At 44.5% G+C, this 15067-nt stretch overlaps 1 protein-coding gene across 7 annotated transcripts in view; it reads right to left on the bottom strand.

The window, feature by feature from the left end:
* Positions 1–15067, bottom strand: part of ST3GAL3 (ST3 beta-galactoside alpha-2,3-sialyltransferase 3) — a 188256-nt gene that overhangs the window by 12033 nt on the left and 161156 nt on the right. For 6 of the 7 annotated variants that reach the window (XM_062617306.1, XM_062617308.1, XM_062617307.1 and 3 more), the window contains 2 exons: positions 12314–12460; positions 2180–2326 (listed from right to left, as the gene is read on the bottom strand). In XM_062617306.1, the coding sequence (XP_062473290.1) occupies positions 2180–2326; positions 12314–12460 (294 nt within the window). The remainder of the gene's footprint in view (positions 1–2179; positions 2327–12313; positions 12461–15067) is intronic. The other variant, XM_062617309.1, reaches the window with a different exon arrangement.

Genomic DNA, 15067 nt, shown 5'->3' with positions numbered 1-15067 from the left:
TCCTGAACATGATGACTGACAGCTTCCAGACAGGAGAGGCCTGACAAACCAGGCACCAACTGGTCTCTCTACTGGTTGCATTTCACATGTTCATCTTCATCTACTGCCCTGTGCCATTCAAGATTTATTCCTGAAACCACATATGGTGTCCAAGAGTAACTCCATCCTTTATTCTGCTGGTTTGTACATCCCACTCAGGGTGCTGTCCTCCAGAGTCAAAGATCCAAGTGATGTGGACTGGCGACTTCAACCACGGACTCTGTCATCCAACTCCTTTTGCCAACTTTTCCCATTCATTCATGTAAGCATCAAAAGCAATAAGACTTCATCCTTGTCAACTCCAGCTTAGGTGTCCTTGAGTTCAGAGACACCTACCAGGTTGCAAAACAGGCTTGGCACAGGACACTTGATGTGAATGTCCCCATGCCCAAGAACAGACATCCTTATGAGACAGGAGGAACAACTAGGCAAAAGCGATTCTTCACCAAAGGCAGCTGATTCACCAGAGTAGATACTGTGGCTTCCACACAGGCAAAAGATTTTCCTGAAACTTTCATGAACAGTCTCTGTACCCACTGCTGGAGCCAGGCATCTGCATTCATTTTCACTCTGGTGTAGTGGTGTCTTTGCTGGAACCAGCTGTACTGACTCAGTTCTGGGCCTGGGTAGCCCAGGGTTCTGTCTCAGACAGTGGTTAAAAGCAGACGCCCAGGGAAGAGACAGAACTGGGCAAACAAATGGTGATACCTCCTCCACTACTGCAAGAATGACATTCCTCAGCTATTTTCCATTCAGGGATTTCACAAGCCAGACACCACTTCTGTAAGTAGTGTCTCAATTCACTTCTTCTCTCTGGACATACCTCTTAAATCCTGTAAATGGGCACTCACTTTCCCAGCCTGGACTGATTAAATCCATGGTTATTCCACTGAGCAAGGCAGACTTTCTGGCTACCTCCATAGGCCCAGAAGGTACCTCAGGACAAAAATGTTTGGTCCCTTTCTATATCTGGGACCTCCTCACAGTCTTTTCCCAGACTCAGTTTGTTCTCTTGGCCTTTGCTGAGAGGCTGTTCCAAAGCCTCATTACTCTGATCATTAGACATGTTCTTCTTATTTCTCAAGGTGACTAATCACTGATTTCTAATTCCTCTCAGTCTGCCTAGGGTCATGCAGCCTACAGCCTGTGAGAGTACTAAGACACGTACAATCTTGTGATGTGGAAAAACACAACTTTCCAGCTTCTCTCCTGGCCTGGATCAATGGCAAAGCGCTTGAGGTGAATAAATGCAAGGCGAACAACTGCAAGGAGACAGCTACTGACCATGAACAATACAATTTTCACAACATGGAGTAGGATGGAGAAAGTTTCCCTACCCAGGAGCCAGTGAAGAGGGAGTAGCAATCTTAGAAAGACCTGGCCAACATCTGTGCTGGGAAAGAATGAGCTCTATCAATAAAGCATCAAACTTTCCCACTGTAGAAGCTTTGACCAGTGTCCAAGTCTGCTCTGGTTTGGTACAGGAAATGAACAGACCTGAAAGAGCATCTTTATATTGCTGCATTATACCAGCTGTCCTGGGTTCAGCAGTAGCAGTCATTTTTCCTTTAAAAATGCTGTTCATCTTACTGTGATAGTACCAGAAAATCTGTCTAATGTTGAGCTGGCACTAAAGAACAGCCTCCTCAGAGCAGCGATGTGTTTGCACTAGCTAACTACTGCTGAAGAGTCAGCTGAGAACTAACATGCACGGGCTAATCTTACCTCCTCCACATTTCACAGGGGCTGAGGGGATCATCTAGTGAAAGAAGTCTATGGATTAGAGAGCAATACAAAGGATCAAAAAGCAGGAGGAGGCCACATCTTTTCACCCCCACAGCAGTACTGCTCCCTTTCACCCTAACTCAAGTTAACATTTATGTGAAACTTTTTCCTGCTGCTCGAAGAAGGAATCACATTATACACACATTCCAGAGAACTTTTCCCAGCAGAAACAACCATTTTTAACACACATTGCACTTGGGAGAATGTCTAGAATTTTACTAGCAAATGCATGGGTGGAGCTGAGTTTTGACCCATACAGGAAAGCTGGAAGTTGACATCACCATCCAAGTCAGGTTCTGGAGTTGGGGTGGTTAGAAGGCTTGGGAGGAAGATGTGCTTAGCAGGAGCTCCCTACCTCTTTGATGGCAGACATCTTGATGTTCTCATAGTAGTGCAGCGGTGCATTGGGTGAACTCATGTCATAGCCAAACCCAGCTACCGCCACCTCATCACAGTTGTGGAGCGCCATGGTTATTGCTACGCTTCCCAAGGTAGGGATGTTCTGAGAGGAGAGAAAGCAGGAATGGAAGTCATTAGCAGGTTGCCATTTCTAGAATCAAAGATTTCCTCTTATTGCCTCTGCTCACAGGGGCACTGCTGCTACTAAGCAGAAAATCAGGAACAGGGTATTTGGCTATATCTGCACATCAACTGCCTAATGCCACCTTGCAGGGTCAACAGCCTCCCACAATGGGTAAAGAAAATCATATTAACCACCTTATTGCAAAGCATCTAGTACAAAAGCAGCAGCTCTTGCTTGAGGCTCTATGACCTGACTCTCCAGGGGAGTATTGCAGGGCAGAGGGATTAATGTAAATGGTCAGACTTGCCTTCCACAACTTTGCTATTCTGAGAATGGGGCAACAAATGAGCTGGAGGATGAACCACAGTTAGTTTTCTGAAGTCAAAACAGATGTAGATACTAGATTACAATACGATGCACATCACTGGCTTCCAGCTAGGCCAGGGACGAATGCTTATCCCAAATGGACCACCACACAGGAGCAGAAGTGAGGAACAGTACAAACTCTCTATTTTACTCATAGCAAAAGCAGTTTAAGGAGGCCATTACACAGCTCTGGGAGGTGGAGAGAAGTCAGCAGTGTGCACTGAGACCCCTTCCTTTGCTCAAGGGCACACCAAAGGCAAAGGGCACTCCGGCCTGTGCCATACCGTTCCTCACCACAGCATACTGGGAAGATGAGAAGCAGTGGGAAGCCAGTTGGAGATGGGTAGTAGCACACTAAGCAGGGACATACCAAATGTCCTCCCTGTCTACTAAGCTGCCATTTGAACCAAAATCCAGCCTCAGCCCTTCCCATTTCATATGGCTTCTGCTGAGGCCCTCCAGCAGTGGTGCTGTACGGCTGCAGCTCCTCTTGTGCACTTAGATGAGTATGACCCCTGTGACAGACGTGTTTCCAATGTAAAACTCCAGCTCACAAACTTTTCTAGCTCCTCTTTAGCCAGATGAATCCAGAGGGAGCTTTATCCCAGGGGCTAAGGAGAGGCTGAGAAATCCACCCACACATCTTATCTTCATTTGTAGAGCACCCAACACTGGCTGTTACCAAAAGCATCACAAGTTCAGAGGACATGCTCAGTCAGCAAGGGTGACAGCCTCTTAGCTGAGATGTAGAAACCAACTGCACACTCACATTTTGCATTTAATATGGTTTACCCTGAACTAGCAAAAGCAATGCTATTGCATTTCACCTTGTGTTAGAGCCCAGTCTGTTAGAACATCACGTTTTGAGTTTCTGCCTCTCATTCAAAGGAGCTGGCTTTTGGCAACACACTACCTTGCTCACTTACCATTGCCTGACTGTTCCAAGACCAACATTTTCCAAGCAAAGAATGCCACCTATACCCTAGCTGAGAAGTGCAGAGCTGGGAGAAAAACTATGAACTCCGTAACAGTGAACAGTGCACTGGAATCACACGAATCAGAAAACAAATGTGCAACAACTTCTTATGACTAGATTAGCGAGACAGAAAATTCAAACATTTCAATTGTAATGGTGCATATCTGAAATTAAAAGACCTTAACTACATCCTCCTGTGTCAGCTCTGGATGTTAGGAAAGACAACAGATTCATTTTGTTCCTGCTGCTTAATTTCAGTTGATACTCAACAGAAACAATATCGGTTTTATTCTGGGCACTAGTTAATTGCTAGTTCACTGGTAGCCATAAAATATCATAAAATAGGGTTAAAAAAAAATGAAGAAAGTTTATTAGGCAAGGATAAGAAAATCTGCCCAAATTTCAAAACATGCCAGAACATCCTGTCTTCCAGGCACAGCAGTTCAAGTTCAGATATTCTCAGCTTTATGTTTTACATAGGAGGTGACATTCACATGTCACTGGAATTGCATCAGCTGGTAAGGGGACATGCCACAAAACCCTTTCCCTCAGCTGAGCTGTAGTTACAGTGTCCAAAACACAGTGAGTAAACGGTTATGTCCTTGAGAACGTGTCGTGCTGTCGGTGGGAATACGATGGTGTTAATGCCACCCACACTTGCACTGAGCCCATTCCCACGGTACAGCTCAGGGGAGACATAGGGTCTTTGCCTGGAGGGAATTTCACTGGCCGAGTTAACATTTAAGGGCTGACTTTCTAATGTGAGTCTTACAAACCACAGAGAATTAATCATACTACCCAACCTTACGGGAGGACTGCCAAACCACCATAACTTTCTTTCAGGCGTATCCTTATTTCTGTTTGGAGAATAACAGATTACAGAAATCACAAGTGAACTTTCCTTTGGTCACCAAATATCTGCCTCACTTTATTCTAGGCATAATACCTCCAATGGCTTTAATGGAAAAATAGGAGACAGTTTTCTCACCTGCTTCTGTTTTTCAGTAGTTCCTGACATGCAGTATCTCAGTAGTGCCTGCTCCTCTCTCAAAAATTATTAAAATACCAAAGGCTACCAAAGACGTCCTAACCCCCTGGATTGTAGTAGATGTATTAGGTTTGGCCCCTACAACTATCAGAAATGGTGTCCTTAGCAAAACAGTGTTGTCCTAAAATCCAGAAAATCATGATCTGATGGAAGGTTTTAATTAAACTATGCCTTAGTTTAATTAAAATTTGTGATGTCAGCACCCTCCAGTACTATGGTAGCTACAGCCTAGTGTGTGTGTGTGTGTCCTTGAAGACAAGAGATCTGAAGCCATTTACACGTTCACTGTTGAGATGCAGCCTCATGTTCCACTGCTGCAGCCAGAACCCTGGGGGGTAGAGAGGACCACCTTGAAAATACTGTAAAAATTATTATCCCTGCTATTCACTGAGGGCAGGAACTGCTTAGGGCAGCCTGAGGCTGGTGTGGATAACAGCACCTGCTAAGAGAACATGTGCACAAACTGTGTGTGTACCCACGTGCGCCTGGATCAAATACATGTAACTGGGTATTTGCTCCGGTTAAAGAAGCAGCAACCATCAGACAGATTAAACAGTAACTGAAGGGGAATCAGACAGACTTGAAAAAAAGAAGGAGCCAAGTTGAAAAAAGAGCCAGCTTGAACAGAAGTATAAAAGAAGCATGTCTCCTGGTTAATTAAATGTCATTACTGTAAGTCAATACAGTGCTTTGGTCCTGACTTGGTTTATACTATAGAAACTGAGCCCTTTTCTCCTATGACAGCCTGCTGAGCTTCTGCTACTCCTTCCCTCTGTTGAAAATGAAGCACCACGGGAAAGAAAAGGCCCTGTAGGATCTAGAGAAGTGTCCCTGGTTGTGCTGCACAGCAGCCAACTCAGCAGCACTCTGCAGGTCCGGGGGAAAGGGCTGTACTCTCCTCTAAGAAGTGGCAAATAAGAGGGGAGGTGCATCAGAGAGAGGAAATGGTTATAATTATCCTCTGGCTACATCTACACAGCTTCCAAGCTCTTCTCATTGTACACAGGCATATCAATTCATTTGCTGCTAAGCTCTAATTTGGACCTAATGAAGCATGTACAACCTTCAGGGCAAGGTGGGCAACAGGTCACTCCAAAAGAAATTAAGCATCATGGACATGGCTCTGCCAAACCCGGCTTGCTATGCCCTGCACAATGCGTCACTGCTATCTCACCACACACACCCTTGTGCCATGCCCCAAAGACATACCAAAGCAACCACCACACCTCTTGCATTATGAAAATAAAATTCAAACAACTGAGCAGCCCTCTTGTTATTCTAGGCCTTTGAACCAAAATCCTAACGTCCTGCCTCAGGAATCTGGGGGTGGACCAACTCAGAGCCTGTCTTCCTGATAACGGCTGTGTGCCTGGATATTCCTGTACTCTTGAGTAATGCTGCTTTCAACCACACAGTTGGAGAATGGCAGCCCGGCAGTGGCCATTCAGGAGGCAGAAGCCTCTTGGGATGCCTCTCAGCCTCACAAACACTTGTCAGTGCAGGCCAGGCCACAGAATGGGGCTTCTGGAGTTCCCAGCAGGAATGCTGCTCCAGATGTGGCCATGATGAGCTTCTGACCTTAACCGGTGCCCACCAACCAGGGAGAGTTGGGAATGGCAAGACCCCAGAAAGCACTGGCAGTCCTCTCCCCCTGCCAGTTCCCTGACACAAGCCTTGAACTTGTCCTTGCAAGCTCTGTACCTCCTGCTGTGTCTCACAGGTTTCTGGTCCAGCTAGGGGCCATGGTGGGTACCAGGTTCAGCATCTCCTCTCCAGCACTGATAAACAATTACAAGGGCAACATCCCTGAACAATGTGGCCTGAACTGACAGCCCATGTTTCCCAGCCTGGCCTGCCTGTCTAGGACCAAACATCTGGAAAATGTAATGTCTAATATAATGCTCTCCAGGGATCAGGCCTTTGTCTGGTCCCATTTGAGAGAACACAGCAGACTGACAGATGAGCCAGAGACGACACCAAAAGGCCATCTGACAAACAGAAGCAGCAAACACAGTGGTGGTGAGCAACACATCACTGCAGCAGTGCTGGGCAAAGGCTGCCTGTGCATCCGGAGCATGGCTCCTTCCAGGGGCCTGCTGCCACATGTCCTCCATGGATGAGGTGAGCACATGTGTGCTTGATCCTGGGTGAGAAAAGCATAAAGACAAGAGAGGCAAACATCTCTGGTCTTGAGCTGCATCGGGGATCACTGTAAGCTTTGCATTGGTGCAAACATGGTCAGTCTGCACTACCATGTCAGAGGACCAGAAATGCATTTAGCAGTACAGACAGACACAGGACAGGTTCTCTTTAACTGCTCCTTCACTGTTCTCTGCTGCAAGGGGAAAGATAAAAGGCTTCCCTTCAAGCCATTGCTGTTTCATCTTCCATTGTTCCCCTTGAAGAGGCTTTAAAGACTGACTTCTACTCAGAGAAGAAAAGAAGCCAGTTAGCAGAAATAACTGGCACCAGCCCCCCTCTGGACTTAATGGAAGCTGAGCATCACCTTTAAGTCTTGTACTGGAGATGGAGTGCTGGTGACTAAACCAGGGCACCGTAACTACTCTTTGCTTGGTGCATGTGAAAAGGTCTTGCTGCTTTTCATTCCATGCCCGGGTCATTTCTGTGTCACTGCCTGCTGGACTGGAAGGAAATGACTGCTGTAAATCTGTTTTCAGAAATATTTGACTCCCTTAATATGTTAAATGAATTCCAGTTATTTATGGGATTTTATTCAGCTCAGGGTCAGATATATTAGATTGTTCAGACTATCCCAACTGTTACCTTTTTCAACAAAAGGGTATTGCTAAAGAATAAGCTCCCTACAAACAATAATGCACCTGGTTTGACTACTATATTGACTTATTTGAGGGAAAACTGGAAAAAAATGCTTACCTGAGAAAAATGGCTGCCCTAATTTTATCAGTTACAGACCTGATCACCTAAGAGCAATGAAGTCTTCAAACCAAAAGAAATACAGAACAAAACTATAATAGTCATCACATGGTATATACAACAGCCACTGTATTTTGGTTTTGTTCATTTATGTTTGCATAGGAAAAACCTAAACCTACTCTTTGCTTCCTTCAGCTTTCAAGTTTGGAAATACGGCATAAAAAGCAATTTAGCATCACTTATTGTAGGCAGAAAAATGCCTGGAATTCTGCAGAGTGGTCCCAGTTACAGGAGTTACAATCCAAAGTGCTGCTTCCAGTTACTTCCATCCATGCACAAGATCAGCTGCAATACTGGGCTTTGAAAGACAAAGCAGAGCATCTCCAACACTTTTCCTTCACCTCCCCTAGTTACCCCACGTAAAATATCTTTGACCACATCTAAGCTGATGTGCTAGCTCTGATTCACCTTTGTTTGCTATAGAGCAGATTCCCGTGCAATGCGGGGAGTATTTCTTAGGGACCTAACAACAGAGGGCAAGCAAGGGCATGACTTTACTACATGCTAGCTGCTCTGTGGTAACCACATGTATGCTTCACCCCATGCTAAATGGGAGTTCACGGCCTACTCTTTCATTGAAGAGTAAACTCCCTTCAGCTACTCTGCATTTGTCACATGCAGAAGCACCTGGTTGAGCATTCACCAAGAAGCAGCTGGTGTAGATCTAACTGCTACCCTGTAATAGCTTGTCTGATTGTCCAATCCCCAGCAGATCATGGACTGATCACAGTGCAGTGGTAAAGGATTGGAAAGTGCAGCCCATGAAGCAGATGTACTGTCTTGCAAACCCAAAGCTTAACAGTGACACTAGTCTCTATATTTAACTGACTGCAGCTGCAGTGGCCCTTTACATGTCCCTCTGCCTGCCTTAGAAGATGCTGTCAGAGTGCAAAAAAAAGGACAAGCATGCAACTTGGAAGGATGGAGCGGCAGACTGCTCTGCTCCTGCCATCCCTACTTCTCTTCTGCTCCATAAAGAGCCAACAGGTCCCACGACATGGCCTTCATAACAGTCCAGCAGCAACAACCCAGGAGACAAAGCTTGCTGACACCAGGGCCACCCAGTACTAACAAGATAAAGGGTCATTACGACCAGCCAGTGGAGCTGAAAAACTCCCTCAGGAGCAAGGGGTCACCAGTAGCATATCCAGAAAGGCTGCCTGCCCACATGTAACAGCAAAGAGAAGCCATGGGGAAGGACATGCTAACACTCCAGCATCAGAGGTTAATCCCAGAATGTATGAGGGCTGTCAGCGCTCTGCAGAGGTGCTAATCCACGGCCAGGTGCCTGATGCAGCCTGCTAACACCTCTTGCATGTGGCTCCTCCTTCATCAAGTTGGTGCTGAGGCTGGGTGAGCTCCAGAGAAGGACATTTTATCTCTTTACTAAGGGGTCTATAGATTCAGTCATTCCTGGTACACAAACAAATCAAAGGCTTGCAGCTTTGGGCAGCAGAGCTTCATGTCATAAGAAGTTAAATCACAAGCAGTTCCATGGATGCACAGCAGGAAGACAGAAACAAACACCACAGTCTGCACTGGAGTCCTCAGAGTCCTGATAATTTGTGTAATCTGAAATGTTCTCCTGGCCACCTCACACTATGCTCAGGGCTCCCAGAGAAGCCAGAAACACACTGCTCCAATGGCTCCGAGTGCTACCAAGAGGACAGAACTATTTGCTACACAGCAAAAAGCACCACGGCAATCACCACCCCTACTGTTGGACATGCAACAGGCAATGATTCCCTGGAACTGATGGTCATGCTTGTCCCCCAGTAAACTGTCTGCAGTGTGAGCTAGGTTATTGCATGCCTGAATTACAAGCTGCAATACCAGTAATGTTTGGTTTAAAGGCCAAAAGACCCTTGTAAAGAGAACTTCCACCGTAACATAAATCGCATACATACACCTTTGGCTAGTGACACAGCCAAGCCTGCACCCACACCCACACCTTAAGAGCATTCTTTAATCAAAGAGAGGATCTTTACTAGCTCATTTCTTTCATAAGTCATCTTCAGGCATTAACATTCAATTTTCCCCAGATGTTGCTACTATCCTAAAGTTTTTCTTTATAATCAGCTTATCCCAAGAAAAGAGAAATGTAGCAGGAAACAGCTCTCCCTCTTCTTAAGACTTCAGTAAACCGACTGAGGAAACTCCTGAAAACTTTACTGGTCCCAGAGGGAACTCACTGTTCATTGTGGGTGACCAGTTTTGCTCCTTGCTCAGACTTCCAGCTACTAATGCCGTAAGTGCAACCAAAATGCAGATCTGAGTTGTACCCCCCTAGTAGCCTCCAGAACCATCTGGCCCAAATTATACTATCAAAGCAGAGGATGTTACTACATTCACCCTTTATTGAATCCTGGGAAAAACGCTTTGAGATCAGCCTCAAACTATTTTACCAGCTCTCCTCAACCTTGCTGAAAAAGCCCTCAAATTACAAAGTTAATTGGCAGCACATTGTTACCATATGTGGTGTGCAAGAGAAGCACTGAAGTTTATTTAGGCATCAGAACCAAAGACAAGTGGAATATTACTGCTCTTTATGAGGATTCTGTGTTAGCCCTGATTACTAAGGCATCCCCAGCCTTGATCCTCCTGTGTGTAGCCTGCCCAACATATCACAGCACACTGCAGCATGGAGGCACCAATCTGCCCCATCCCGGTTCCTCAGGAGAAACTGAGGACACATAATGTTCACTGTGCTTTTGCTTACTAGACTTCAACATTTTCCTTTTCCATGTTTATAGGCTTCCTTCTTGAGTAAAGCTCTCCAGGCTGTCCTGCATCTCTAAAGCACGACCTTGAACCCAGCCAGCTGCGGTCTCTAGCTTCTGAGTCACTCTGTGTCTTGTGGAGCAATTCTCACTCTAGCTGCCTCACTCATCTTGCTGGGTATCTCTCAGATCTTTAATGAGAATTGGATGCTTGGTTTACATGCTCTGATTTCCACTCTTCCCATTTAAACTCTTAGTGAGAAAAGGTCTGTAGCAAATTTGTATCACCAAGATACAATTCAGACTCCAGTAAAACTTGTTTTTAAACTGACAGAATCACTATATTAGAGTGTCCTTGCACAGACAGCACAGGGTATATTAACATCCTGGCCCACAGATGCACCTGCAGAGCTCCTGTTGCCCCATCTGAAGGAATGAACTACAATTTACACAATCTAGCAGGGGTCATGGGCAAAGATTGCTTGCCTTAAAGCTCCATAAACAATTTTTAAATGCTCAAATGGGCTTTCATGAAGTGAAACATCAGGTTTCAATTAAGATGCCTTCATTTCCCAATCTGATGTGTGTTAAACAACCTATCAAAACCTCATAAACTTCAGTTCATAGCATTTTCATTTCCGGATTCTCTCTCCTCCTCTCAGCTTAAGTAATATCTTCTGTATTGAAATAACGTGCTTAAAAATAAAAACAAATCTGGAGAAAATAAAGGCAAAAGTCTGATGATTTCTGTCCTTTACTGGGGCAGTGCTCCTGATTTTCTGGAAGACAAATTAAGACCACATCTTTCTAAGTGTAAGTTCTGGAGAATGCAGCGAGGTGAAGTAACTTACTTTCTACCTCATGGAAGTATTTAGAATAAGAAACCTTCAGTGCACAGAGGAAAAATGCAGTGCTTCTAAAACCCCGTGACATCTTTCATACGTACCTATGTAGCAACGCATTTCACTTAAGATCCGTTCTGTGTGGCTGAATCTGTCTGCACATCTTTTACATGGCGTTTTAAGAAGTGAATTTCCTATCTCCAGGCACCCACCCACCTGACCTGCACATAACAAACACCTCTAATATTTCTGAAGACTTCACATGAAAAACAAGGCACTATTCTGTCTGGTCCAAACCCCTGCTGTGACATGGCAAATCTCCCGTACTGGTGACAATGGAAGGACAACACCAGGGGCAGAGCAAGCAGACCTTGTCCAGCAAAAGTGCTTCTCTCTAGGTTTGTCAGCTGTGCTAATGTGCCCAAAAATGTCACGTGTAGTCTCTATCAACAACTATATCACATGTGTACATGAGTAATTTACCCGCCCAAGTAATACTTTCCTTAATGGTTGATATATTAGGTAGAGCAAATATAAATAGGTTCTGAGGACAGCACTGCAGGGTGAGATAATCCAGAAAACCCAGGTCACCATCTACTCCACACTAACACTCCAAAAAGCTACACTGGGGGCGAGAGATATGGGAATGACCATGAAGGTATTTTTGTTAATAGCGATAACCTAAGACTGTCTTTTGCACTGTTTTCTTTTGTGAACTTTTGCATCTAAAATTTGTCACTGTAAGATCAAAATTTCTTACCAAAGGCCTCATAAAACAAACCTTTACACGCTTTTATGATAAGCCTCAGATGCAACTTTACAGTTGCTTTCAAGACACTGCTGAAATATTGATGCTCCTGCACAGAATCCTCAGTGTTCCAAGGAAGGCTCTTGCCTTGGCCTCATGGAGGCTGAGCACTGCCACCATAACAGAGCCAAAGTCCTTTCCCTTCAATTCCCATCAGCAGAGGTCCAAAGGAACAGTAAGAACAGTGTAAGACTACTGCTGCTTGGTCTCCCATCTCTCCCCATGGTTTGCTTGCTTTGCTTTATACCTACCCCTCTGCCCATCAGGCCGTTGTTGAAAGGCAAACCAATGAAGCTGAAAGCTGCCTCCTGGATGAAGTAGGGATTCAGGATACGTATGTCATGAGGTTCTCTTGGGACACGGGTCGCCACTGACTTCCAAAAGCCATCAGAGGCACTCTGGTAACAGTAAAAAAAAAGAAAAAAAAAAAAAAAGGAAAGATAAACCAACAATTATATATTCTATATTAATTATAAAAATGAAAATGCACCACTGGCAGCAGTTCCCACTGTCCCTGCTCACTGCCACAAGCACTCATGAAAAGTTGTAGGGGAGCGGGTGCATCCTGGAGGGTTGACAGCAGCTTGTGCAGATGCACTTGAACTAGTCTGGATGACGTGCAAGGAAGACAGAGAGTCCTGGGCTTCAGGACTAATAACCCCCTCCCTGGTGCCATCTTTTCACTCTTAATTGGCACTTCAACTAGTCTGGATAATAGCTTAAGCATTCGCTGTCATCACTCCCACCTGCCTCCAAGGGGACGTACCCTTGGATAGCAAATGCTTTTAAGAACATTCAAAGAGCTAAAAATGACCATGCAGCTCTACTCATGCTTTAAACTTTATCCTAGATTTATCGTCTTCTGTCAGGTTTCATGTGAACTAAGATGTAAGCTGATAAACATGACGTCTTGTGAAGAGTCATGCATGTTCATGGTACAAGGGGAGAGAAGTTTTCACCCTGCACACTTGCGAGAACACTGTCCTGGAGTACTGCTGCCCTGCTAGACAGCCCTGCCTAGAGGGCAGCTCATGCCTCTCTGCCACATTGCTTTGTATCATTGCTCCCACTGGTACACATGTTACGGGTATAGCATGTACTGTCCTCAAAATAACTGGAGGCAGGACTTACAGATCAATTACATTCTAACATTTCATTTCTGTTTGGGTTAAAAATCCAGATCAAGACACAAGGAGGATGGCAGGAATTTTAATCTGCTAACCAACAGCTTTGGTAGGATAATCTGATTAAATAACTCCTTGCAGCACTGAGCCATCTTCCTTGTGAGCTCCATGGCAGGCATTACACTCTGCGTAAAAAGCATGTGCTTTGGAAGTCATTATTTACACCAGTTTTGGATTGCTTGCAGTTTAACAGTGACTTTATGGTTGCTTTCAAGGCACTGATGAAAATGTGAGGGATTCCCTGCAAAATCCTCAGGAGCCTCTCCTGTCCAGCAGTGCTTACCCCTGTAATTATCAACTGCAATTCTGCCACAGCCGATGCCTACTACATTTCACACACTACTTGCACAGTGCACTGCTCCCGTGGACTCTGATGCCACAAGGTGTAAAACACCTTACAGAAGCTTCTTTATGGAACAATCCCATGGTTATCTTTAGCTGCTGAATTTCAGATCATAAAGAACGGAACTTTAGTTGATGATTCGTGCTACAGTTAGCATTAACGCAGCAAACTTGAGCAGGATCTGCACTCTTCTCCAAACCAGGAGTCTAAGCAGACTGCCACTGCTATTCTGCCTTGATCCCACATACCCTCTTAAAGCTGCCCAAACATAATATACTTTGCTGACCAGAGCAAGGAACTTTTGAGTTCACATTTCAATGATAGCAAAGTGTTTTCAGGACCATAAATGGAAAAAAATCTGAATTAACACTCATGTTCCTTCATTATAATTGAATTAGAAAGAATGCCTGGTGTCAAGCAGTCCAACACCTTCCACGATAATATGACATTTTCAGCCACGGAATGATTCACCATTAAAAAAACCCAAAACCCATTACAATAAAATATCAACTTTATAACTGTTAATAAAATCCAACATCCATTTTGACAAAGGGATTTGAGGGATTCGGTATGTCAGCTGAGTTTTACCTCCTTGTGAAGATTCATTAAAAATTGGATAAATATTGAACCTTTGGAATTTCCTAAAGGCACACATAAAGCAGAGGCCCTGCAGTTCCAGGGAGGGAGGGGGAAAAAATAAATAATAAAAAATAAAATCCCAGATTCCACTTGCATTAAGCATGCTCCAGGTCTCACAGAGATGAAGATGATAAACAAAAATCTTGACCAGCTACTCGTTCAGTGAAACCATCTTATCATGGGTTTGAGCAGCAGGCACACCCTGGAAAAATAGTGTGTGACCCTGAAACTAAAATAAATTTATAAGTTCAATTACAATTTCACATGCAACTCTAAATATGGCATTGCCTAAATTCTGCAAACAATTCAAACTGAAGGTCTGCAAGCCATTTAAAGTAGACACAAGTCACCTTTTGTTTGGACTCACACTCTGTAGGAGATTCTACACAAGTAGGCAGTCTTATCGGCTTTTACGTTACACCCAAAACATTAAAGAGAAAAGAAGAAAGATTACAAACATTTGAGACTTTTATTCTTTGCTGTTGCTGGAGCTGTTCAGAAAAAGATAACTACACATATCATAGCTGCTCATTCTCCCAGTGCTGCATGAACCACTAGAACCATACCTGGGCTTCTCTCAGCTATTCAATGCCAGTGCAAAATAAATGTGGGCCCTATCCCTAGCTGGGAATACAACCTCTCTGCTCTGGTCCCTTCTGTATGGCTGTTTCTCCTGTAATTCTTCCAGACTATTTCTGTTAGCATTTTCCTCAGCTATCCCACTGCACTGAAATTGCTCTGGTTTCTCCCTTCTGCCTCATTTGTATTTGCTCTGTGTTCTTCCCTGTAACTTTTCTGTCGTTCCCCTGAGATTATTATTGAGGGACACCTGGGGTAGT

This window comes from Pezoporus occidentalis, unplaced genomic scaffold, assembly GCF_034315485.1.
Source record: "Pezoporus occidentalis ecotype Australia unplaced genomic scaffold, CSIRO_AGI_Poc_V1 ctg194, whole genome shotgun sequence".
Taxonomy (NCBI): domain Eukaryota; kingdom Metazoa; phylum Chordata; class Aves; order Psittaciformes; family Psittacidae; genus Pezoporus; species Pezoporus occidentalis.
Note: the sequence above shows the minus strand (reverse complement) of the source record. Positions and strands in the feature narration are given on the sequence as shown.